Source organism: Aquarana catesbeiana, linkage group LG01, assembly GCF_042186555.1.
Source record: "Aquarana catesbeiana isolate 2022-GZ linkage group LG01, ASM4218655v1, whole genome shotgun sequence".
In the NCBI taxonomy this organism is placed as follows: domain Eukaryota; kingdom Metazoa; phylum Chordata; class Amphibia; order Anura; family Ranidae; genus Aquarana; species Aquarana catesbeiana.
In genome coordinates this window covers 151291419-151317120 of record NC_133324.1, presented here as the reverse complement: position 1 = coordinate 151317120, position 25702 = coordinate 151291419, and the positions used below count along the sequence as shown (strand labels likewise).

The 25702-nt window shown below is 43.4% G+C and overlaps 1 protein-coding gene across 1 annotated transcript in view; it reads left to right on the top strand.

Moving 5' to 3' along the window:
* EDIL3 (EGF like repeats and discoidin domains 3) overlaps positions 1 to 25702 on the top strand; it is a 1025075-nt gene that overhangs the window by 982413 nt on the left and 16960 nt on the right. The window contains exon 10 of the mRNA XM_073624465.1: positions 23525 to 23680. Within this exon, the coding sequence (XP_073480566.1) occupies positions 23525 to 23680 (156 nt within the window). The remainder of the gene's footprint in view (positions 1 to 23524; positions 23681 to 25702) is intronic.

Below are 25702 nucleotides of genomic sequence, written 5' to 3'. Positions count from 1 at the left end.
AGCCGCTTGATAGTACCATAAAAGATTTGGAAGTCCCAATCCTCCCTTAGTTCTTAAATCGAATAGGGAGCGTCTCGAGAGACAATGCCCCTTCGATCCCCAAATAAATTTCACAACTTTGTTTTGGAATGCTGAGAGGTGATCCTTACGTATGGCAATCGGAAGCGCTCTGAAAATATATAAAAGTCTCGGGAGAAGAGTCATTTTGACAGAGTTTATTTTACCTAGCCAGGAAATGTGGTGCGGAGACCATTGTTTGAGATCGTATTCTAATTTTTTGTATATGGGAGGATAATTTGCTTGATATAGCTGTTCGAATTTAGGAGTGAGATTGACACCAAGGTATCTTATGCAGGACTCACTCCACGAGAAGCGTAACGAGTCCTGCAGCCGAGACACCAGAGATGACGGGAGGGACACATTGAGTGCCTGGGACTTGGAGTAGTTAACACATAATCCTGAGATCTGTGCAAAGTCTTCTAGAAGCTTACATAAAACCGGGAGTGAGGTTACTGGTGACGTGAGGTAAAGAATGAGGTCATCAGCGAACAAGCCGCATTTATGTATTGTGGGCCCGCAGCGCACCCCTGCTATATCAGGATTAGTGCGGATAGCAATTGCTAATGATTCAATCGCTATCGCAAAAATCAGTGGCGATAACGGGCAGCCCTGGCGGGTCCCTCTTGCTATTTTGATAGGTTCAGAGAGTTGTCCTTGTAGTTTAATTCTAGCTTCTGGGCTAGAGTATAGGGAATGAAGTAACCCTGAAAAACGTGGACCAAAACCCCATTGTTGTATAATTGAGAACAGGTAGGACCAAGAGACAGAGTCGAACGCTTTTTGTAGGTCTAGGGACAATAACATTCCCTTTTGATCCCCACCGCCATCCCAGCCAGATTGTAGGAGAGAGACCACATCCACCGTTCTTCTGATTTGGTCAGGACCTTGCCAACCAGGGATGAACCCTACTTGGTCCTTATGAATATAGGATCCAATAAAGGAGGCCAAATGGTCTGCCATAATTTTAGTCATTATTTTCAGATCGTTATTGATCAGGGATATTGGTCTATAGTTGGATACTTCTCCCTGGTCTTTGTCTGGCTTTGGTATTATGGTTATGAAAGCAGCGTTCATTTGTGGGTCCAGAGGGTCTCCCTTGGTTTTGAAGTTAATGAATTTAGCAAGATAAGGTGCTAAGGTGTTTGCAAAAGTCTTATAGTATGGTACGGAGAAGCCGTCTGGACCCGGTGATGAGCGCCTCTCTAGGTTTTTGATTACCGTTAGGACTTCTGCGGTGGAAACTGGAGCTTCGAGTCTGTCTCTGTGTTCCACCGAAAGGGTGGGAATCGGTAGATTATCTAGGAATTTAGTCAAAGATTGGGGACTATTTGCCTTATGTTCGCTATACAGATCTGCGTAGAAGCCATGGAAAGCTTCCATAACTTTCAGAGGGTTTGTTGTGTGGGGTTGGCCCGCTATTTTAATTTTAGGGAAGGTATAAGAACGAGGGCGCGGTGTGAGACGGGACGCCAAGAGAGACCCAGCCCTATCCTTCTGATAGTAGTATTTCGCTCCTAGCCATGATAAGCTTTTTTCAGCCTTAGCTGTAAGAGCTAAGTTTAGTTCTAGGCGCGCCGCATCCAGTCGGGATACGGGTACTAAAGCAGAGTTTCTCTTGTGTTCTGAACACAATTTTTGAAAATTCTTTTCTAGGTTGTCCATGTCTATCCTGTGTTTTTTTTTAATTTTGGAGGCTATTTGTATTAATTTCCCTCTTATTTTGGCCTTATGAGCTGCCCATAAGGTTTCTGCGGAGACATCTGCAGTGTCATTTTGATTGAAATATTCAGTAATGGCCTTTTCAATTTCTACTTTCCAGGCGGGGTCAGAAAGAATGTTTTCTTTTAGCCTCCAGAGGTTGTGTTTGGGGTGTGGGGTTTGGTTATTTATCAGAACACTTAACAGGGAGTGATCTGACCAGACCGTGTCAGTAATTTGTGATCTATGGGCTGCCGGGATCAAGTTATTCGAAACTAGCAGATGGTCTAGATGGGCATAGGATTGGTGGGCGTGGGAAAAGTGCGTATAATCTTTTTTGGTGGGATTCAACTCCCTCCAAATGTCTGACTCGTTGTGAATATATCAACTTAGCTATTTTCGAACTGGTTTTAGTTGGGCGGATGTTTTGGGCATTGGTAGGTTTGGATCTATCTAGACCTTGGTCAAAGGCTACATTAGAGTCTCCACCAAAAATTATGTAGCCTTCTAGCATTGGTCCAAGCGCCTTAAACATATTGCTAAAAAAATTTTGTTGTCCTGTGTTAGGGGCATAGTAAGATACCAGGGAATATAGTCTGCCCTCTACGGAGCCCTTCACTAGGATATACCTCCCCTCTGGGTCTCGCTGTACCTTATGTAGTGTGAATCTGCAATTTTTAGAGATAAACCCCTCTGGTCTTATCTTCCGCATTAGCTAAATAAAATAATGGGAACTGAGCGTGGATGAAGTTAGGTTTGTACCGGATCGGGAAGTGAGTTTCTTGGAGAAACAAAAGATCAATCTTGCGAGATTTCATAAAATCGAGTACTTTCCTTCGTTTAGAAGGTGAATTTAGCCCCTGGGTGTTATGTGTGGCCACCCTTAACAGGGAGGTCAATTTATCAGTGACAGCCATAGAGCAGAAGCAGAGGTCTTGCCCCCCATCCATCAGCGCTTACCTGGTCCAGACGGAGAATGGGAACCGTAGTTAGAACCGCTAAAACATCCCTTCGCGTTTTACTGAGAGAATGGGTATTGCCCAGCAGACAGCCAACTACAAGAGAATAAATTGTTAGAGAGGAAAACAGAGTAGAGAAAAGAGGGGGAGGGGAAGAAGGGTAAATCAAGTCCTCGTGGAACTTGAGTGAGCAGTGACGGCAACAGAGCACATCACTCCTCAAAGTAGAGGAAATGTCTGAACCCTGCGAGCAGGGAGGACTCCTAACCCAGGGAACCGGCATCACCTAGTCCCTGGGTTTGGTGGAGGTGCAGCCTAACTGCCGCGACCTCGGCGCACCTTATTGAAATAAAGAACAACAAAACTACTAATCGGAGCTCGTCCGAACTGGGGATCCGAAGGGGGCCCCGCAAACCCTCTGCCCCACCTTCCTCCCCCCCTGCCCAGGTCACGGTTCTGAGAGGGGGGGAGGATTTCCTGGGCCACAGCCCAGGTAAAACAGAACTCTTCCTGCGACTAAAGCACTGCATTGGGAAGTGTCGTGGTATATTACTGTACTGCACTATGCCATGGATAACTGGATCCTATATCAGTGTAGAGGGTAAGAGCCTAACATTGAAGTAATATTTGAAAACCACATGTAGATCGTGTTGGCTCACAGTGAAATACATAAAACTGATCAAGGCCCAATAGGGGTACCCCTATGGGGCGTCACTGGATTAGAGTGTAGTACATAATACAAACTTACTAAGAGAAAATAAAGAGAGAGAGAGAAGGAAAAGAAAGGGAGGACAGAAAGTCCCTTCCCCCTCCCCCCCTCCCCCCCAAACTAATAGAAAATATCTAAAGCTGGCCACATAGTGTTGAGATTGTTAAATACACCACTTTTTCCCCAGATATCGGGGAAGAAATGACAGGGGCTACATCCTATTCCTTCACCCAGAGCCCTAAATGCTCTCCGAGAAGAGATACCTCAATAAATGCAAAAAAAAAAAAAAAAATTTAAAAAAAAGTCAATCGAGTTCATGTAGGAGCAAAAAGGAAAAAATAGACAAGGGACAGTCAGTCAGACAGCTTCTTGACTCTCGGTCTCATGGAGGTCTGGCTTCTTTGGAGCGTTTGTATTTAGGTTTTTCCCACATGGGCTGCAAGGGGCTTGCTGGTGAGGGGCGTTTGTAGGACCCCACAGATGAATTGTTGAAGTCCATAGCTGACTCTTGAGAGATGAAACAGAGGTCTAACATGATCCGTTCTCCTTCTGGGAGGCTGCGGAAAGAATGGGTTTTGCCTCTGTAATCAAACTTGAGCGCAAATGGAAAGGCCCATTTATATTTAATTTCGTGTTGCGCCAACACCGAGAGTAGGGGCTTCAGTGCCCTCCTTTTTTGTATTGTGTTAGGTGAAATGTCTGCAAAGACTTGTATGGCGTGTCCTCTGCATGTGAGGGGCTGTTGGTATCTACACTTTTTCATCACCTCTTCCTTAACCGAGAAGTAGTGAGGCTTGACCACGATATCTCTGGGAAGGCCATCTTTCCTCGGGGGTCCTAATGACCTGTGTGCGCGGTCAATTTCTAACTTATGGGAAGGAATATCAGGGATAAGTTGCTTAATGGAGTCTTGAACCACCGTCGTGGAGACAGTTATAGATTCTGGGAGTCCTCTAATTCTAAAGTTTTCCCTTCTGGATCTGTTTTCAAGGTCATTGATGCGTGAGAGAGCAATGTCCAGTTGATCCTGTAGGACCTGTATGTGATTAGAGTTCTGTCTGGTTTTAGATATGGTCTGGTCAAGTTTGTCTTCAATTGCCTCCATTCTGGAGCCCAGTGCCTGGAAGTCCTCCCTAATATCGCCAGTTATTTTGGCCGCAGTTTGAGCCAGACCCCTATCCAGCAAGGCTGATAACTGGGAGAAGAGGTCAGGGGCTGAGAGGATGGTGTGGGCTGGAGCGAGCGTCAGCTCAGGCCCTGTTGAAATGTGAGGGGAGGGAGGCTGTGAGGGGGGTGTCATGGGCTGTTCCGTAATGGGCTCTGAGTGAACCGTGGACTGTGCCATAAGTTGAGGGGTACTCACTGAGGTCCGAGAAGGGAGAGAGCGGGTCACTGCAGCATAGGATAGCTTGTCTCCTGGGCTCTCTGCAGCAGTCTGTGTACCTTGCAGCATGGCGCCCGCCATCTTGGATTCGGCCCGCTCCTCCGAGGCTCTGAACAGCGGTTCAAGGTCCCTCCTGGACGATCCAACAGGCATGTACTTGTTCCCCAGCACTTCCTACCGACTGTAAGGTGGGTATTGTGGCTCCCGGGGTCCTGGTTCCCCCGCTATGTGCACCGAGTGGTCAGGGCAGTGCGGAGCTCTGGGCTTAAGCGGCCATCTTGGAGGAGTCCGCGCATGCGCCCCCATCCACATGTTCTTTGACACATTGCCAAAACATACATTTGGTTTTGCCAGCATAAAAGACATTGCATCCCCCCCATGAGGAGGTATACAATGCACCAAATACTATGGGATCCTTAACCACACGTATATAGCGACAGAAACCACAATGGCCACACCTATAGGTCCCTACAGGTCATGTCCCACTAGGGTCAGAACCAGTTCTATCAAAATGACTGGATGTTAGAACATCCTTAACTGAACGATTTCTTCTAAAAGTGATACGTGGACTAGGGTCAACAAAACAGTTAATAGTTTTATCCTCCGTTAACAAATGTCAGTGTTCCCCCAAGACACTCATTATCTCATGATGCTGTTTATTGTATTTGAGGATTGGTCAAATCTTTACTTCTTCTGGATGATGATCCCCCTGGAAAAGTAGCAATTCCCGCAGACTCTCTAATGCCCTTTTATAGGCTTGTTTCAGGGCCCTATGACTATAACCCCTCTTCAAAAATCTCTCCTTTAGTGCTTGGACTTGTATTTTAAAATCACTATTACTAGTAAAATTCCTACGGACCCATAGGTATTGACCTATGGGTATGAACTTAATAAGATGTCGGGGAACAGCACTCCCCACGTGAAGCAGGGAATTTCCTGCTGTGGGTTCTCTAAAGATTTTTGTAGCTATACGTCCATCTGGACATTTCGTAATTTCATCGAAATTTAGATTGAAGTTAAGGTTTAAATCATTGATGTTGAGTCTGTTCACAAACTCAATAAGCATGTCCCTGGGGTCATTCCAGAAGATGAGGATATCGTCAATGTACCTCTGCCACAGGGATATGTGGCTGAAGTACATCGACAAGTCCTCAGCTCCAACAATGATCCATTCCCACCCTCTCAGATACAGGTTGGCATAAAAAGGGCCACATGTGGTGCCCATAGCCATCCCCTGCATCTGGAGGTAGTGGGAACAGTTAAAAATAAATGCATTATGCTTTAAGATAAATTCCAATTATTCCAAAATAAACGTATTGTATTACTGGTGGATGTTACTTTTCTCATCCAGAAAATATTTCACTACTGATATCCCAAGATGATGAGGAATGCTGGAGTAGAGGGCTTCTACATCAATAGACACCAATAAAGTATTGGCGTCTACATGTAGGCCATCAAGGATGTTAAGTAAGTGTATAGTATCCTTACGATACATGGGCAGGCTTTCAACGTGTGGTCGTAAATAGTCATCCACAATAGGACTGGCTGTGGAGGTAATGTTCCCTATCCTGGACACTATAGGGCGTCAGGGAGGATTTTCAAAATTTTTGTGCATTTTGGGAAGGGCATAAAATGTAGAAAGGGATGGATGTTTGATAAGTAAATAATCCCTGGTGTCTTAAGTGATGATCCCACAGCAAAAAGCCGAATTGACCAAGCTGCCAAACATATCCTGAAATTGAGTCATGGTAAGGGGGACATTTTTTTGTACCAAGCAGGGTTGGACAGAATTTTTTCACTTATCAGTACATAAGAGTCTTGAGTTAAAATAACAATATTTCCCCCCTTGCCAGAGGGCTTGATGACTATATTATGATGTTCCTGAAGCTTATTCAGAGCCTCTCTCTAAGTCTCTCTAAGTCTCTCTCTTTCTCTAAGTTAGCTTTAAATTTCCTCTGAGAGTTGAGCTTGTCCAAGTCCCTCATTACCAGTTTAAGAAATAGATTTACTCTAATTTGCTGGCCAGATAGGTGATTCTCTATCCAGAATGCCTAAATCATCTAACTCCTCATCTGTCATCAATGCTTCAGAATTCACTTCACCCCTTTTCCTTGCTTTTAGGGCTCTGCACTCTGAGCTAGTGAACTCACGCCACTCAAACCGCAAATTACCCTCCGAGGGTTTAACACTGGAGGTCCAGAGCCTTCAAACTGATATTTAAAATTAAGTTTCCTGACAAATAGATTTAAATCCTTCACAATATCAAAATGGTTCATGTCGATCTCAAGGCAAAAATTGAGTGCGACAGCCAGATCTATTACCCCTGGTTTTGTTAGTTATGTCCCTTTCCTTCATACCTGAATGAGATCCTTGTGTTTTTCCTTTCTTTTTATATTAGTTTTCCTTTTTCCTTATGGATACCTTTGTTCTGACTATATATTAGTGAGAGATTGTGCACCTCTGGTATCTATGGGTTAATCCATATATTTTGTCCCTTTTTTTATTTTTATTTTTGTGTTTACCTGTACTTGCACCCTCGGATGTGTTGTTGCTAGCTCTCTCTTGGCTTCTGGTTTATTTGTGTATTTGCAGTCTCCTTTTTTTTACTTATTAGGTTTTTTGATAAGGCTTTTGCCTTTGGTTAATACTGAAGACTGTTATAGGTGTTTGGTTAGGTGTAGATGACTGTTTTACCACATATGACTTGTTGGTCTATTACAGGCCACGGTCTGTGATGTTATATTTGTGTCGGATGAGATTCTATGCTGCACACTTGAGCTTTTGCTGCTTTATTATATTACTATGGCCAGTTTATGTGTGCCATTTTCCCACTGACCACCGGGGGGAGCATGCTCTATCAAACCTAGATGTGATGTTAGACATGGCTAGCATTTTGCTAGCCTATTGTGGCCGTTTTCACCCACCGAGTGCTGATATCACTTCCAGTTTACACACCCGGACGTCAATTCTGCTTTTTGTATTGAAGATGAAAATGGCGCTGGGTTTGATCGCATGGATGCAGTCTGGCTAAGCACACATGCAGGTGTGTTTGGGTGCTGTTTTGGTACCTTTTTTATGCATTTTTATGCATTTGTTTTTTTGTCTGGCCAATTGAGAGGGGGGCCCACTCAGCTCCCCAGTGACCACCCCCTTTTGGATTTCTTAATGGTAGGTCTGTGTTAGGGTTACCTTGCTGGATTATTGGGCTCTCAGGAGACCCAGACACACATCTCCTGTTGAGCTTTGCTGTCCTGGACACTAGCGTAGATTTATTTATACATGATGGACCGAACTTCTAAATGAACACTCTCTACTTTGGGGTAAGATATATTTTGCTTATTTTGCTCAATGTTGATCGTTTTTATGATCCATTTAGCAAAGGCTAGATACAAATATACATTTTTCTGTATCTATCTTTTTGATGCACTTACCTTGCTGGATTATTGGACTCTCAGGAGACCCAGACACACACACTATTGAGCTTTGCTGTCCTGGACACTAGTGTAGACTTGTTTATACATGATGGACTGGACTTCTAACTGAACACTCTCTACTTTGGGGTAAGATATATTTTGCTTATTTTGCTCAATGTTGATCGTTTTTATGATCCATTTAGCAATTTATTAGATACAAATATACATTTATTTGCATCTATCTTTCTGATGCACTTTGTAGGTGCCTCAATTTGGATTGACGGTGTACCTAGATGTTAGCTTATAGCTTGAATTTAATCTCTTTGGGGTTGAACTATTGCGCTGATGTCAACTCTTTATGTAGGTTAGTGCAGCAGTATTTATATATCCTGGCCGTTTCATGCATTGCTGCTAATGCGGGTATAGGGGTAGTGACCTAAAACTCGGGTTCATTATTCATGTATATAAAGTTAAAAATAATGTGCTAATGTGTAGGTAAAAATAAAAACAGAAAACAGCAGCTTAAAGTGAGATACACAGCAAATAGATATAATAAGAGAAGCCGTGCTAAATTATTCCCAATTGTTGCAAAAGGATCCTTGATTGAATATCATAACAGTATCTTCGTATATATAGTAGGGTAAATCCTTATCCCAATGGCACCCAATGGCACCACAGTGATTCACATCAAGAAGTGCACTGCAACTTTGAAAGTTGTGAACATTTATTTTGCAAGGAATATCCAATCATGTTCAAGTAAAATAAAGTAATTTTGCTTGCACATGATTAGATGATTGAAGTAAGTAGATATATGGCTTTGCTTCCCTGATCTTATCTTCCCTACCACATATTTGATTCTGAAACTTTTCGAAATAATTCAGTAAGCTCTTGGTACTGAATCATGTTCTTATAATATTTTTAAATTGCGCTGCAACTTTCAGCCACATAACACATTTGGGTTGATTTATTAGATACAAATAGGCAGTTCATTTTGCAAGGGAATTTGCCCTTAGTTTAGTGAAAGTCGGGAAAATTTATTTTAGCAAGGAACATCCAATCACGTTCAAGCAAAATAAAGTAATTTTGCTTGCACATGATTGGATGATTGAAGTTAGTAGAGCTTTACCTCATTCACTAAGCTAATGGAAAATTTCCTTGCAAAGTGAACCACATATTTGCTTTTAGTATATCAACCCCATTATACGTATATGTCCCCAGTTGTATTAGAATAAAGAGCTACAAAAGGACATGGGTTTCCAGATTTAGAACATGCGTAAGACATTCAAATATGTATTGTTAAAATTCATATTTTTTTTTAAATGTAACATTACATAAATTGCAAATGACACAATTAAGATGCACCAGTATGTGAAAAAAGTGAGTTTGCTAAAACTGCACAGTGCAAAATCTGGTGCAACTCTGCATAGAATCAATCAGCTTCTAGGTTTTATTGTAAAGGCTTAATTGAACAAGCTGAATTTAAAAGCTGATTAGCTACCATGTACAACTGCTCCAGATTCTGAATGCACAGTTTTAGTAAACCTCTGCCATTGTGTGAGGTTATCATAGTATAGCTGCTGAGGGGTTGGTTTGCACTTTGGAGATCATTTTAAATAAAGTATATATTCTTCAGGAAGTTATTTTAGATATACCTGTAGCGCAAAAGGGTTTAATAACTGATTTTGGACAATTTTTAACCCCTTTTCTGACCTAGCCATTTTTTGCGATACGACACTGTGTTAATTGCGTGGTCGTGCGACGCTGTACCCAAATAAAATTGATGTCCTTTTTTCCCCAAAATAGAGCTTTCTTTTGGTGGTATATGATGACCCCTGTGGTTTTTATTTTTTACGCTACAAACAAAAAAAGACCCACAATTTTGAAAAAAAAACAAACAATATTTTTTACTTTCTGCTATAAAACATACCCAATAAAAAATGTACAAAATCCAATTTCTTCATTAATTTAGGTCAATATGTATTCTTAAATGTATTTTTGGTAAAAAAAATCCCAATAAGGGTATATTGATTGGATTTTGCAAAAGTTATAGCGTCTACAATCTATCTATCGTTACATTATTACAGTGATCAGTGTTAAAAAAAACCGCACTGTCACTGTACTAATGACACTGGCAGGGAAGGGGTTAACATCAGGGGCAATCAAAGGGTTAAGTGTGTCCCTAGGGGGTACTTTCTAACTGTGGGGGGAGTGCTTTGACTGCTGGAAAACAGAGATCTGTGTTTCTGCTTAGAGAAACAGAAACACAAGATGTCCATTTTCCCCTCTGGCAGATTGGCAGACTGCCTTGTTTACATAGGCGTACCACCGTTCGATGTCCACCGGACCCGCTGATTGTGCACTCGCACCCCAGACCCCATGCACAAAATCACGTAAGGTACGTGATTTCATGTAGGAGTGCCACCCTGCCACAGTATATTTGCATGGGGCAGTCTTAAAGTGGTTAAGATGCAGCCTAAACTATTTTTATTTCTTTATTTTGTTCATTAGTAAAGTGCAGACATATCCAATGGTGCTTTGGAGTGCACAGAAGTGACCTTATCAGTCAGGTTTTTCTTTTTCAACAAAAGTAAAGTTAAAGTTTGTGATGTTTATAGGTGATGGAAATGCAAATGAGAATTGTAAAGGTTCCCATTTCTCGGGGTAACATAACTTCCTATGGAGAAACGTGAGCCTGAAAACTGTATACTATACTGTAATCTTTCCAACTATAAACTAAGTTTCAGCCAAATAACCTGGAGCTACTTACCCAAAATGCTGTGCCTGATTTGAAAAGTTGTTTAATGCCTGTTTTATAGTGCAAAGCAAGTACATTACCGTCACAAAATCTGCCTTCATAATTATAAATGGCGTGGAAGATAACGTTTCAAAAGACATTTTAGCTCAGCTTACAGTGAAATCCTTTATGACTGAGTTAATTTCTCAGGAGACAATTTAAAACCCGAATTCTTCATTGATCATGTAAAGGGAAGCTGGCTGTATAATGTATACATTTGTACTGGCATGTAATAGCCTTTCATTGCAACAAAGATGTTTTTTGTTCCTTAAAGTATTGATCCACTGAGAGAGAGTTTTTCCGCACCAACACAGAGCAAAACAAGAGAAGCATTTATGAGTGTTCCTGAAGGCTGTAACTGTGTAAAGTACAGTGGTTCAATAAATGTAGCTGCTATATCATTCCTTTCTTCATGAAAGGAAATTGGTTTTAGCTTATAATGTAATTTGCTTAAAAATGCCAACTGTGAACTGCGCCAGCACAAATTTAACCCATCTATCTAAAAGAGAAGCAGTACAGTAATAATGATATTTATTGGGGGAGAAAGTCACTTTCCAGAAACCTGTTGGGAGTTTGCAACTTTCTCTAACTCATTTAAAGGTATTTTTTTTTCTGAAGTCTACTTTCCTGAATACTGATTTTCTCAGGTACCCTGAAGAATAAAAGTTGCACTTTAAATGTCATGCTCATTACTACCTACTTCCTGTAATATATTAAACAGACAGACATTCATTTTGCAATTAGCTGAATAGGAATTTGGAAGCAACTTTTAGCTAACAATCATATTATTGTGCAGTCAGTGTTTCGTTATTTTATTCATGTATTTATATCTGAAATATTTCATAGGTATATTAATGAGATAAACAATAATTTTCAGTTCAAGTTGTGTATAGGGCAAACACATTTCACAACAACATAATGACAGTGATCATTCTTAACCTTTACAAAGTGTCACTTTACCTATCTTCTTTAATATAGCTTGTAAAATTGTGCCTCTCAGCTATATTTCTTCCCCATGTACTTCTTCTTAGTTTACTTTTTATTAGAATCCCAACTTTGTGCTTTCCAGCCATGTCATTACTCCTTTCTTGTGTGTCCTCTCCTCACTCTCTCCTGTTGGCATTGCCTGCATACCTTCTCTTAACTAGCAAAAATTCTCGCCTATGTCTAATGCAAGCATTTTACACTAAACAATATACATTTTTTGTTTCAATAAAAAAAAGACATATAGGTCACTTTTGGGTGTAGGTTTTATTATACAAAATCTATTAATTTTATTAATTTAATATCCAAAGTTTTAAAGATAGCATAAGTAATTCACTGACTTATTTTACTTGCGTTCAGAAGGTTGGCATTCATTGCAAAATAAAAAAACAATTGAGAATGTGGAGAGCAACAAATACTTAAAGCAGACCTCTAACCAAACATAAAGATCACCAATGAATAGTCCTTTAAAGATGAAATGTAAAAACACAATTTTCTACAATACTGACATTCAATCTAGAGCTTTCCCTTTAGTACTTTTTTTCTGACACTGGATGTCCTCAGTTTTCTGGGTTGAATGATGGCCATAATTATCTAACCCTCTTCCCCTGAGACCAGGCATTTATGCATCTGCCCCTGGAGTATAGGTATACTGCATGGCTCTAAAACATCATTAAATGAGCACCAGTCAGAGCAGCATTAAGGACCATCCATCTGCTGCCACAGATATGGAAAGTTAAAAATATTAAACCCAGAGTAATGACCCAAACACTGCTAATTAGCCACCACTAAATTACCATTACAGCAACCACACATGTCCAAACACTAAGCATTTGGTGGCTGGTGTGTGTAGATGTCTTTGATTAGTTTTCAAGTGGGAGTTATTTTTTTAACCTTCACACCTTCTCATACTTTACCTGTTTGTTCATCTATCCTTATCCTGCCCATGTGTTCAACCAAAATTATCACTGCCTATAGATTTACAATACTTTTAGCCAGATTTCCCCTGTGATCCTGCCATCTCACGTATTCTTTATTTTTCTGCTTGTGAGCCTTCTCTTTTTTGTATTTTAAATCTTCAGAATTTCCACCCCTTGTTTTCCAAAAGCATGCCTTCTTCCCCCTCTAGTTCTTTATTCTATTTTTTTATAACAGTCTGCCTTTTCCTTGCATACACAAAACTGACCTGAAATCATGTAAGCTCTGGGAGCCAAAATCCCATAATTTTGGTCTTGTGCATACATACTGTCAGACATATGACAAAATCACACAGATGTTCAAGATTATGTCACTTGATGTTTTTAGAATACATCTGTGGTACTGCAGGCCCCCGATGTTTGAATATGTTTACTTGGATGTCAGCCTTCCTTTGTTATTAAAAGGAAAATGTAGGAAACAAGGAAATCAGTCAATGATTTACTTATGCCATTCAGGAATCTTTGGCAATATAAAAAGTCAGAAAGTCAACTTACAATGACTTTATAAGAGATTTTTTGTATTATTTTGCAATTTTGCAGATAGCTTCGCTAAGCTTTTTCTTATGATTCTGGCACTGGGTTTTATGTGTTCCTTGTTCATCTTCATTGCTATCTTTTTTCCATAGTGTAACTGTCAGCAATGGTAGCACTATTACAACTATTTACATTTAATAAAAAAAAAAAAAAAAAATGTGTGCACACTTGTCTGCCTGTAATTACATATTTTTTTATTAAAACAGTTTATGACATAAAAAACTGACACACCTGAATACAGTTGTATTCAGGTGTGTCAATATAATATATACGGAGGCCACCTCGTTAGAAATAGGGCTTTGCTTCATCAAGTCAGAGCTTCTCCCTGATGACTGGTGTCCTAATGACTGGTGGGTCATGATCAAGAAGCAGCAGGAGACATGGAAGGAGAACAGAACCACAGATGTAATGAAACGGAAGCAGAGAGATGCGTGCAGTGAAGGTCCTTAGGTTCATTTTCTTTTCCAGAGAAGTAGTGGCATCACCAAGTGTCATTTAACGTTAAGTAAGGCTAGCAGTCAGAGGCAGCAGTGCCTTAAATGATCTCACACTGCAGCTATATAGGGATTGGCCGAACAGACCCCTGTTCAGTTCGCACCAGAATTTTCGAACACCGCGAAAGTTTGGACACGAATAACGAATCCCATTAAAGTCAATGGGACCTGAACGTCAAAAATCAAAAGTGCCCATTTTGAAGGCTTATATGCTCTAAACTCCTTGAACGCCTGGTTTACAACCAACTGAGTGACCGCTTCATTAAGAATAACCTTCTTGATCCCCTTCAATCTGGATTTCGCCCTCAACACTCCACAGAAACTGCTCTTTTAAAACTCACAAATGACCTACTAACTGCAAAAACCAACGGACACTATTCTGTACTCCTACTTCTGGACCTTTCAGCTGCCTTTGATACAGTTGACCACCCCCTCCTCAAAAAAAAATTTACTCCTTTGGTCTCCGTGACTGTGCTCTTCAGTGGCTCTCATCCTACCTATCCCAACGCACCTTCAGTGTCACTTACAATTCTACTTCCTCCACTCCTCTTCCCTTCTCCGTCGGGGTCCCCCAAGTTTCTGTTCTTGGACCTCTTTTATTTTTAATCTACACCTCTTCCCTGGGTCAGCCTCTCATGGCTTTCAATATCATTTCTACGCTGACAACACGCAAATCTATTGATCCACCCCTCAACTCACTCCACCAGTCTCCTCACGCATCACTAACTTACTAACAGACATATCTGTATGCATGTCACACAACTTCCTCAAACTCAACTTGTCCAAAACCGAGCTTATAATATTTCCTCCCCCATGTGCCTTTTCCCCAACTTCTCTGTCAGGAGCAATGGCACAACCATCCACCCATCCCCACATGTCAGCGTGCTAGGTGTTATCCTGGACTCTGTACTCTCTTTTCGGTCCCACATCCAATCACTTTCCAAAACTTGCCGCCTCAACCTCCACAACATCTCCAAATTACGTCCCTTTCTAACCTAGGAAACCACAAAGCTCCTGATTCACTCCCTGGTTATCTCTCGCCTTGACTACTGCAACTCCCTCCTCATTGGCTTACCTTTAAATAGACTATCCCCCCTTCAGTCCATCATGAATGCGGCTGCCAGACTCATCCACCTTACAAACCGCACAGTGTCTGCTACCCCTCTCTGCCAATCCCTCCATTGGCTGCCACTTGCCCAACAAATTAAATTCAAAATACTAACATTAAGTTACAAAGCCATCCACAACTCTGCCCCCAGCTACATCACTAGCCTAGTCACAAAATACCAACCTAATTGCCCTCTTCCTTCCTCCCAAGACTTCCTGCTCTCTAGCTCCCTCGTCACCTCCTCCCATATCTGCCACCAGGACTTCTCCCGAGTCTCGCCCATCCTCTGGAATTCCCTACCCCAAATTTATCCACTTTTAGGCGATCCCTGAAAACTTTCCTCTTCAAAGAAGCCTATCCTGCCTCCATCTAACAACTGCACTATTTTCTCCATTAGCTCATCCCCCACAGCTATTACCCTTTTGTATAACTTGACCCTACCTCCTATATTGTAAACTCTAAAGAGCAGGGCCCTCTGATTCCCCCCTGTATTTAATTGAATTGTAATTGTACTGTCTGCCCTAATGTTGTAAATTACTGTGTAAACTGCCAACACTATATAAATCTTGTATAATAATAATAATATTATGCAAGTAATTGGACATACAATGGTTATAGGGGTCCGGGTCCTGCCCTGGGGGATATGCATCAATAAAAAAAGTTTGTGAAAAACGTCATTTTTAAATGAGCAGTGATTTCTGATTTTTAAAATGAAAGCATAGAAATGAAAAAATCCTTCCAATATAGTGCCTGGAGGGTGGCAGATCTGTACCATGTCTAGATCTGCTGCAGCAATAATTGCATTTATAAAGCCAAAAAATGACATTTTATTTTCCTTGCAAGCTGCCTTTATTTTGCTCAGCAACAGCTGGGGAGCCAGTGTGTACGATGAGGCCACAATGTAGTGCACTGGAAACAAGATTAGAGATTTTTTGGATACATTCAGGTGTCACTTTGACTTTGGATAGAACTAACGGGTACGTAAAAAAAATTGGTCTTTGGGTGTCGGTGGCGCCTTCCCACTGAAACCCTATAGAGGTACTCTTGATAAAAGCAAAAATTGGCCTTGCTGTAAAAAATTGCAATGATATGCACCTGTCAAACAGCTGCAGAAAAATTATTTTTTGGGTGTCAGGGGCGTCTTCCCTCCATAACCCTACAGAGGTACTATTGATGAAAGCAAGAATTGGCCTTGCTATAAAAAATTGCAATGATATGCACCTGTCAAACAGGTGCAGAAAAATTACTCTTTGGGTTTCGGGGGCGTCTTCCAACTGTAACCCTATAGAGGTACTCCTGATGAAATCAAGAATTGGCCTTGCTGTAAAAAATTGCAATCATATGCACTTGTCAAACAGGTGCGGAAAAATTGGTCTTGATTAAACACCCTCAAAGCTAGGCAGCCTAGAGGTCCTGCAGAGATTCCACATCCCAAAAAGACTTAATCAGTGACAAATCGACATCAGGGACTTCATAGCTGGTAATCCAGGACTGATTCATTTCAAGTCAAACGGTCCACGGAGTCTGTGGACAGACACGTTCTATGATCAGTAACAAAACCTCCTGCAGCACCGAATGCCCGTTCAGAAAGCATGCTGGATGCAGGGGTAAGTCAGTGGAAAGCTCTCTATCTCTGTTTTGGTCGCAAGGTAATCATCCACCATGTGATGCAGATGCTGCCGATGGGATGTGGAAGCTGACAGCCCTGGGCGGCGATGACTAAAAAAATTCCAAAATGCCTCACTTAGGTGGACGCCTTCTCCAACACTCCTCTCTTGACCAACAGAAGACTCAAAACTACATTTTCCACGACACTGTAACCTACTGGAAAAACGTTCAATAAAATCCTCTTTAACGTGTCCTCAAGAGCTTTTATCTTCTGCACTCTCTGTGAGGACAGGATGAGTTCTGAGACCTTCCCCTTATAACGGTGGTCAAGGAGGGTTGCCAACCAGTAATCATCCTTCTCCTTTATGCCACGTATTCTTGGGTCCTCTTACAGGCTTTGAAGCAAGAGGTTGCCCATGCACCTCAAATTTGCAAAGGTTTGAGAAGCAGACTCCTCGGGGTCATTCAGGATGACAGCATCTTAAACTTCCTCCTCCCAGCCACGTACTAATCCTAAGGGTCCTGGGGTTGGAAAGCCATTGCTTACAGATTGACATATGTCTTCCTCTTCTTCGAAGTCTATGAAAGTGCAAGAATTCTCCTCCTCATCCTCCTCCCCTCTCTCCTCTTGTGTGTTCTGTGACATAGGAATGATGGTGTCTGGATAAAGTGGGCCTTGAGAGGAAAGGAAGTCCTCCTCTTCCTCCTGCTGCTCTGCCTCTAGTGCCCTGTCCTTAATGCCATGCAGAGTCTGCTCCAGCAGGAACACAACAGAGATTGTGTCATGATGCATGCACTGTCACGGCTCACCATCCTTGTGGCATCCTCAAATGGTGACAATACAGTGCTTGCATCCTTAATGATCAGCCATTGGCGTGGGGAAAAAAAGCTAATGCGGCCTGAGCCTGTCGTCGTGCCATACTGGCACAGGTACTTGTTGACGGCCCTCTGCTGCATGTATAGCCGCTGCAGCATTCCCAAAGTTGAGTTCCACCTGGTGGGCATGTCATAAATCAGGCGGTTTACGGGCAGGTGGAATTCCCGCTGAATTTCAGTCAACCGAGCACTGGCTGTGTATGACCGCCTGAAATGGCTACAGACTCTTCTGGCCTGCTTTAGTACATCTTGCAACTCTGGGTACATACTTAGGAAATGCTGCACCACCAAATTGGGGACATGTGCCAGGCATGGCACATGTGTCAACTTTCCCTGTCTAAGGGCGGACAGGAGGTTTGAGCCATTATCGAATACCACCATTCCTGGCTCTAGCTGGCATAGTGTGAACCACCTCTGGGCCTGTCCCTGCAGAGCTGCAAGAATTTTTGCTCCGGTGTGGTTCCTGTTCCCTAAACACACCAGCTGAAGCACTGCATGGCACCTTTTAGCCTGACTCTAGGACTAGCCCTTTGAATGCTTAGGGGGTACCTGATGTTCATAGGACAATTCTGCAGAGGAGGGCATGGAGGTGATGGTGGAGGAGGAGGAGGGGGTAGAGCTCACAGGTCTGGCATCATCACCACTAGCTGTATGGAGACATGGGGGCACAACAAGCTGCAGCACCGAGCCTTGTCCTGCACTCTTTACCCAGTGTGCTGTGAACTAAATATATTGTCCCTGCCCATGCTTGCTGGACCACGTGTCAGCAGTAAGGTGGATTTTACGGCTGGCTGCCTTGCCCAATAATGCCAGAACATTCCCTTCCATGTGATGGTAGAGAGATGGAACGGCCTTATGTGAATAGTAGTAGAGACTGAGAACCTGCCATTGTGGTACAACACAATGTGCAAATTCACAGATGGGGCAGAATCCACCAGGCTGAAAGGCAGACAAGCTTGCATTCAGACACTGGTCATGTGGGTGGCAGGGACTGTATTTTTTTTTGGCTGCAGCAGATGGGGTAGAGAAATTTGCCAGCTATAGTCTACAGCTGGTGGTGTGCTGCTGGCAGATGTTCTGCTAGGACCTGGGACATCCTGTGCTATACCATCATCCATGTCAGTGGAGGCTTCTGAGAGGTAATGACTCAGTATTGCAGGGGCAGACTGAAGTGGGTAAGGAGGAAGAGGAGGATGAGGGACAGATTTGTGCCCCTTTTGTGTGGCTTTTAGGTGCTCTTACCAACGGGCTGAGTGGACGTTAAATGCCTTGTTAAGCATGTGGTACCCCCACATGGTTGGTGTTTTTGCCACGTTTGATGTGCCTGAGGCACAGTTTGCAGATAGCAACAGTATAATCTGCTGCAGATGTGCTGAAAAAGGCCCAGGCAGCTGAGCTTTGGGGAGTGGGCGGGAGATACAGTAGGTGACCGCGATATTGTGTCAATCTCGCCGCACTTCTCGGCGAGATTTGACACCTACGAGCCCCGTCGCAGGGGCCAGCGCCGAGATGGCTCACTCATCGCGAAAGGAAAACTTTGTTTTCCTTCCGCGATGAGTGACAGGCAGTGCTGACAGCTGTCTGGTATGAATCCTGAGGCGGGAACACCGCGCCAAATTTTAAATGAAAAAACCGGCGTGGGTTCCCCCCTCGGAGGCATACCAGGCCCTTAGGTCTGGCATGGATTGTAAGGGGAACCCCCTATGCCAAAAAATCGGCGTGGGGGTCCCCCCCAAATCCATACCAGACCCTTATCCGAGCATGCAGCCCGGCCGGCCAGGAAGGGGGGTGGGGACGAGCGAGCGCCCCCCCCTCCTGAGCCGTACCAGGCCGCATGCCCTCAACATGGGGGGGGTGGGTGCCTTGGGGGAGGGGGGCGCCCTGCGGCCCCCCCACCCCAAAGCACCTTGTCCCCATGTTGATGAGGACAAGGGCCTCTTCCCGACAACTCTGGCCGTTGGTTGTCGGGGTCTGCGGGCGGGGGGCTTATCGGAATCCGGGAGCCCCCCTTAATAAGGGGGCCCCCAGATCCTGGCCCCCCACCCTGTGTGAATGAGTTTGGGGTACATGGTACCCCTACCCATTCACCTAGGGAAAAGTGTCAATATAAAAAACACACAGTACACAGGTTTTAAGAGTAATTTATTAGTCAGCTCCGGGGGTCTTCTTCCGACTTCGGGGGGTCCCCTTCCGACTTCTCCCGGTGTTCGGCCTCTTCTCCCGGTGTTCGGCCTCTTCTCCCGGGCCCCACCGCTATCTTCTTCCAGCTCTATTGCCAGCGAGGGGCCCGGTCTGCTGCCGCTGTCTTGTCGCCGCTGTCTCGCCGCCGCTGTCTTGCCGCTTCTTCTCTTCTTTTCTTCTTCCCCGATGTTGACACGACGCTCTCTCCGACTCGAATGCTGTGTGCGAGCTGCGGAGCCATTTATATAGGCGGTAACCCCGCCCCCTTACGACGTCATGGTCCCAGCATGCGCAGGGACTCTGGGGTCACGCCCCCTTATGACGCCAGAGTCCCTGCGCATGCTGGGACCATGACGTCGTAAGGGGGCGGGGTTACCGCCTATATAAATGGCTCCGCAGCTCGCACACAGCATTCGAGTCGGAGAGAGCGTCGTGTCAACATCGGGGAAGAAGAAAAGAAGAGAAGAAGCGGCAAGACAGCGGCGGCGAGACAGCGGCGGCGAGACAGCGGCGACAAGACAGCGGCAGCAGACCGGGCCCCTCGCTGGCAATAGAGCTGGAAGAAGATAGCGGTGGGGCCCGGGAGAAGAGGCCGAACACCGGGAGAAGAGGCCGAACACCGGGAGAAGTCGGAAGGGGACCCCCCGAAGTCGGAAGAAGACCCCCGGAGCTGACTAATAAATTACTCTTAAAACCTGTGTACTGTGTGTTTTTTATATTGACACTTTTCCCTAGGCGAATGGGTAGGGGTACCATGTACCCCAAACTCATTCACACAGGGTGGGGGGCCGGGATCTGGGGGCCCCCTTATTAAGGGGGGCTCCCGGATTCCGATAAGCCCCCCGCCCGCAGACCCCGACAACCAACGGCCAGGGTTGTCGGGAAGAGGCCCTTGTCCTCATCAACATGGGGACAAGGTGCTTTGGGGTGGGGGGGCCGCAGGGCGCCCCCCTCCCCCAAGGCACCCACCCCCCCATGTTGAGGGCATGCGGCCTGGTACGGCTCAGGAGGGGGGGGGGGGCGCTCGCTCGTCCCCACCCCCTTTCCTGGCCGGCCGGGCTGCATGCTCGGATAAGGGTCTGGTATGGATTTGGGGGGGACCCCCACGCCGATTTTTCGGCATAGGGGGTTCCCCTTACAATCCATGCCAGACCTAAGGGCCTGGTATGCCTCCGAGGGGGGAACCCAAGCCGGTTTTTTCATTTAAAATTTGGCGCGGTGTTCCCGCCTCAGGATTCATACCAGACAGCTGTCAGCACTGCCTGTCACTCATCGGGGAAGGAAAACAAAGTTTTCCTTTCCCGATGAGCGAGCCAGCGCGACATTCACAGTACCCTGTCGCCGAGAACCAGCGCGATGGTATCGCGCTGGAAACACAATCTCGCGGTCAGGTACTGTAACAGCTGCAGAATGTGATGTAATAGGGTGGCTGCTCTCTACTCTTTCTTGATGTCGGCCTCCTTGGGGTTGTACCACCTCACCTTCAGTTTCCTCCTCTGTCTATCTGGCACCCAAGTCGTATCAGTGACCTCATCATCATCTCCATCTCCTCCATCTTCATCATTACCACTGGAGACAACTTGGCAATACGCTGTGGCTTGGGGAACATGAATGCCAATTTGTGTACCATTGTTCCTCCCTCTCTCTAGGCTCATGTTCATGTCATCCTCAACCTCAGAACCAACATCTGAATCCAGTAATGGCTGGGCATCATCAAGGAGCAAGTGGCTGACGCAGTGGTTAAATAACTCAGCTGACTCCTCAATGGCTGATGTTGAGGCAGGAATAGATGTGGATGGATGTTTATCCACTCTGGCAACTGCAGGGGACTGCTCACTTGTCTCTGCTTGTGTGACACAGGATTAGGAGGATGAGGAAGGTTTAGTAAGCCAGTCCTCTGCATGCTGTGGCTGGATAGCATGGACAAACTCAATAAACAGAAGAAATGGTGCCTGTGGATACATTTGTTGCTGGCCCCCTTACAGTGCCAAGGGAACGTCTGCCTTTCCTTGTTGTTCTCCCAGACATTATTGGGAGGAAGGGGATTTGCTTATAAGCAAATTTAAAGAAGAAGTTCCACTTTAATTAATGTAAAGAGGTGTTTGGTGCACTTTAATTTTAGTACTCACACTACACAGACACACTTCTCAGATACACTATAATATACTGCAATATAATGCGTCAAATGTACAGTGACGCACAAAACTATATGGCGTTAAACAAGCAGTAACGCACACAAAACGATATGGCGTTAAACTGGCAGTAACGCACACAAAACTATATGGCGTTAAACTGGCAGTAACGCACACAAAACTATATGACTAAACTGGCAGTACCGCAATCAAATAGACGGTGTTCAACCGTCACTACACTGACGCTATCTGAACTGTCCCTACCCTAGCTATACACTAATGTAAAGATTTCTGACACGGTCTCACTACACTACAGTGAAACTATCTGAGCTGTCCCTGCTCTAGCTGCACAGCTAAACGGAATGATGGTCCTCCTCACTACACTCACACTATCCCTAGACTGACACTAAACTAATATTCTACACTGACAATTGAAGCAAAAGAGGACAGTATAGCACACTAACTAATAGCACTGAACAGAACCCTATTCTATCTCTCTACACACCGAAATCACACTGAAAATGGCTGCCATTGAAAGTTTACTTTTATACTGTGGGGTGGGAATGAGCCATGATTGAATAAAGTCATGATGACAGTGTCCAATCATGACTCTGCCAGTGCTTTGTGCCCTGATTGGCTGAAGCTTTCACTGCTTCAGCCAATCAGGGCTTGCAATGCACTGTTCAGTGCCGCAATGCATTGTGGTCGGTTCAGGGGGCCAAACAAACGGTCGAATGACCCGTTTGTTCAGCCATTCAGCGAACGTCCGAACAGTGAAAGTTCGCCCATCCCTACAGCTATACAGCTATGAGTTTCAAAGCACAGAATGTGTGTTGCTATTTTTCAGGAAGAAGTCAAGACAAATGGTCTAATTTTTATGACACTGCTTAAACACAATTAACATTGTGATATGGCCCCTATATGATTGCAAGTCCTTATGTTGTGTTCAGGTCTGCTTTAAAGCTAAACTTACATGCATTCTAAATCACCTACTGTAGAAATGCAGGAAAATCTGACATAAGCTGCCTGCACATATATTCATTTGCTGGTTCTGTCTTGAAGAAAATCCTAAGCTTTCATCCCTTGATAGAATGGTCAGTGCCTTAGTTGCATGTCAACAGGCCTGGGCATTGTCATGTGGGGGTCATAATTTGTGGGGCAATACCTGACAGAAAAGGTATGTAGCCACAGTTTATGTTGTCAGCTATTTTCTTTCACTGTTATTTTAGTTCTTTTAGCAATGGCATGGGGTCACTTTAAAGAGTTGGGTAGGTCACAGGTAAAGTACAAACAATATATGGTATATTATCCCTTTGACTTGTATGTCTGAATTTGTGGAATCTTTTTCTTTCTCATCTACTTTGTCCTTTACATCTCTATACTTCATCTCTAATCTCATTTGTTTGCTTGTCCCTCTGTTTCATGTTCGTCACTTTTTTGTCTTCCTGTCCGACCTGTCTCCACTATATCTCTTGTCAGTACTGTGCTGCAATATGGCCACTGCAGATAAAGTACATTTTCAGTTACCCAGAATAAAACCGTAACATAAAATGACATGTTTTTGTATTCCACATTTTTGTTGACAGTAAAATATTGCCTTTGCATCTTTCTAGGTGGATCTGATTCGACCTACAAAGGTCACAGGGATCATTACACAAGGAGCTAAAGATTTTGGACATGTGCAGTTTGTGGGTTCTTACAAGCTTGCCTTCAGTAATAATGGAGAACACTGGACCGTCTATCAAGATGAGAAACAAAGAAAAGACAAGGTAATATAAGGATACAGATAGGGTGATGATATGTTGACTAATAAATTAAATTTGCATCTACAGTGTGTCAGACATCACTTCAATAAATCTGTCAGAGACTAGAGAATTGGCCAGCAAAGAACAGATGGCTCCAAAAAATAAAATGAACCAAGAGCTATTATAAGGAGAAGAGAGAAACATTCTACAGCTAGGATATATATTTTTATTAGGCATAACCTTATTTCTGTAAGGACAGGCCATAGTACCAGTTTTCTTTAATGTTACTACTCATTAGAAGCCCTTAGAGCAATTTGTGGATGCCTTAAAGCACAGTACAGGAAAGATACTGTAGTTACATAAGAAAACAGGGAATGTGGAAGGACCACAATAGTCTAGACAGAATATGATAAGCGCCTACATGAAGTTCCTCTAAAAGTGTGAGAATAGACAAAGTAATCTTTTTAGCTAAAGATAAAGACTTATGTTGCAGATACCATAAATGTTAGAAGTGACTGGCATGATATAGATAAAAATGAATTTAATCGACCAAATGCTTCTAAGTAAGTAAGGACTGGAAGCCCAGCAGAAGCTGTATGATGTTCTACAACTGTGTTACTTCTATGTTAAACATGGAAACAAATTAATTTAGTGGGGAGGGTGGTATAGATCGATTTTAAACATTTAAACTTTTAAGCTGTAATATGAACAGAAAAATCAGAAGGACAAGTAGTATATTTTAATAAAGATGGAAAAGGAAAAGAGTTTAAAGCGGGGTTCCCACTTAAAAAAAAAAAAAAAAATAAAAGTCAGCAGCTACAAATACTACAGCTGCTGACTTTTAATAATCGGACACTTACCTGTGTCCCAGGGTCCAGCGATGTGGGGGATCGAAGCCCCGCTCGTCCCCCCTCTGCTCGGCAGCGCCGGCATTTTAACTGTGGGCGCCCGGCTGTGGCTTCACAGCCGGGCACCCACTGTGCATGCGCGAGCCGTGCCGCGTGCCGTCACTGGCTGCGCAATCATCTAAGACCAGTCACGTGTCCCAGATGATTGACAAGAGGGAGGGGGGAGAGGCGATCTCCCTTCCTGCGCCAAGGGAAGTGATGTCAGGAGCTCAGGCGCTGAAGGAGGCAGACTATGAGGGACCCCCTAGCAACAGGCATTTAGAGGTGAGTAAAAAAAAAAATTTCTCCAAATGTTTTTATTTTTTTTATTTTTTTAAGCACATTAATATATATATATTTTTTTTTTGGGGGGGATGGAACTCCACTATAAGTATAAAGAAAAAAACAAACCCATTGTCCTTCAGTATGTTCACTGCAAAGATAGTGTTTATATAAGGGATGTTTAAAGGAACTCATGCTATCCCTTTTGCTATCCCATATACCTGTGCATAGAGGCTGTTGTGAGCATTTTAATGCTCACTCTTTCATGTTACAGCTCTCTAGAAATTCCTAGATAATAGATGTGAAATCCCAGACTGGAAATTAGACTTATGAAAGAAGTAAAGTCAGTTCTTACACAGGTGGCTCATATACATTGACATAATCCTTTCTTTCCAGAATAGAATGATTGTTTTTTTCTTAGTTAGCTAGGTTCAACCAAAAGAAAAAAAAATATTTTAGGCCAATGGAGAAAGGAGCAATGAAGGAAGAGAAGGCACAAGTAAGTAAAATAAATGTTTGCACTAAAGACATTTCTTAGATTATCAAGTCAGTTCCTATAAAATATCATAAATTAGGGGTGATACACCATACATACACACTTTGTTTGGTTCACATTAGCATTATCCCGTACATATGCATAGGCAAAATTAAAAACTATTTTAAAAAATCAATAAAAATGGGTTCTCCTGGGCATGTATAAAGTCTCTTTATATTTTTTTAAGTTTTGCCTATTCCTACAAATTATCTTCATCTTTACAGAACAAGTTTATTTGAATGTGACAAACTACTACTAACTATACCGTGACCTGGATAAATATATTTTTGCACAGTCTCTCAGCTGCTACTTAGAGATTGTTAATGAGAACTGACATGAGAA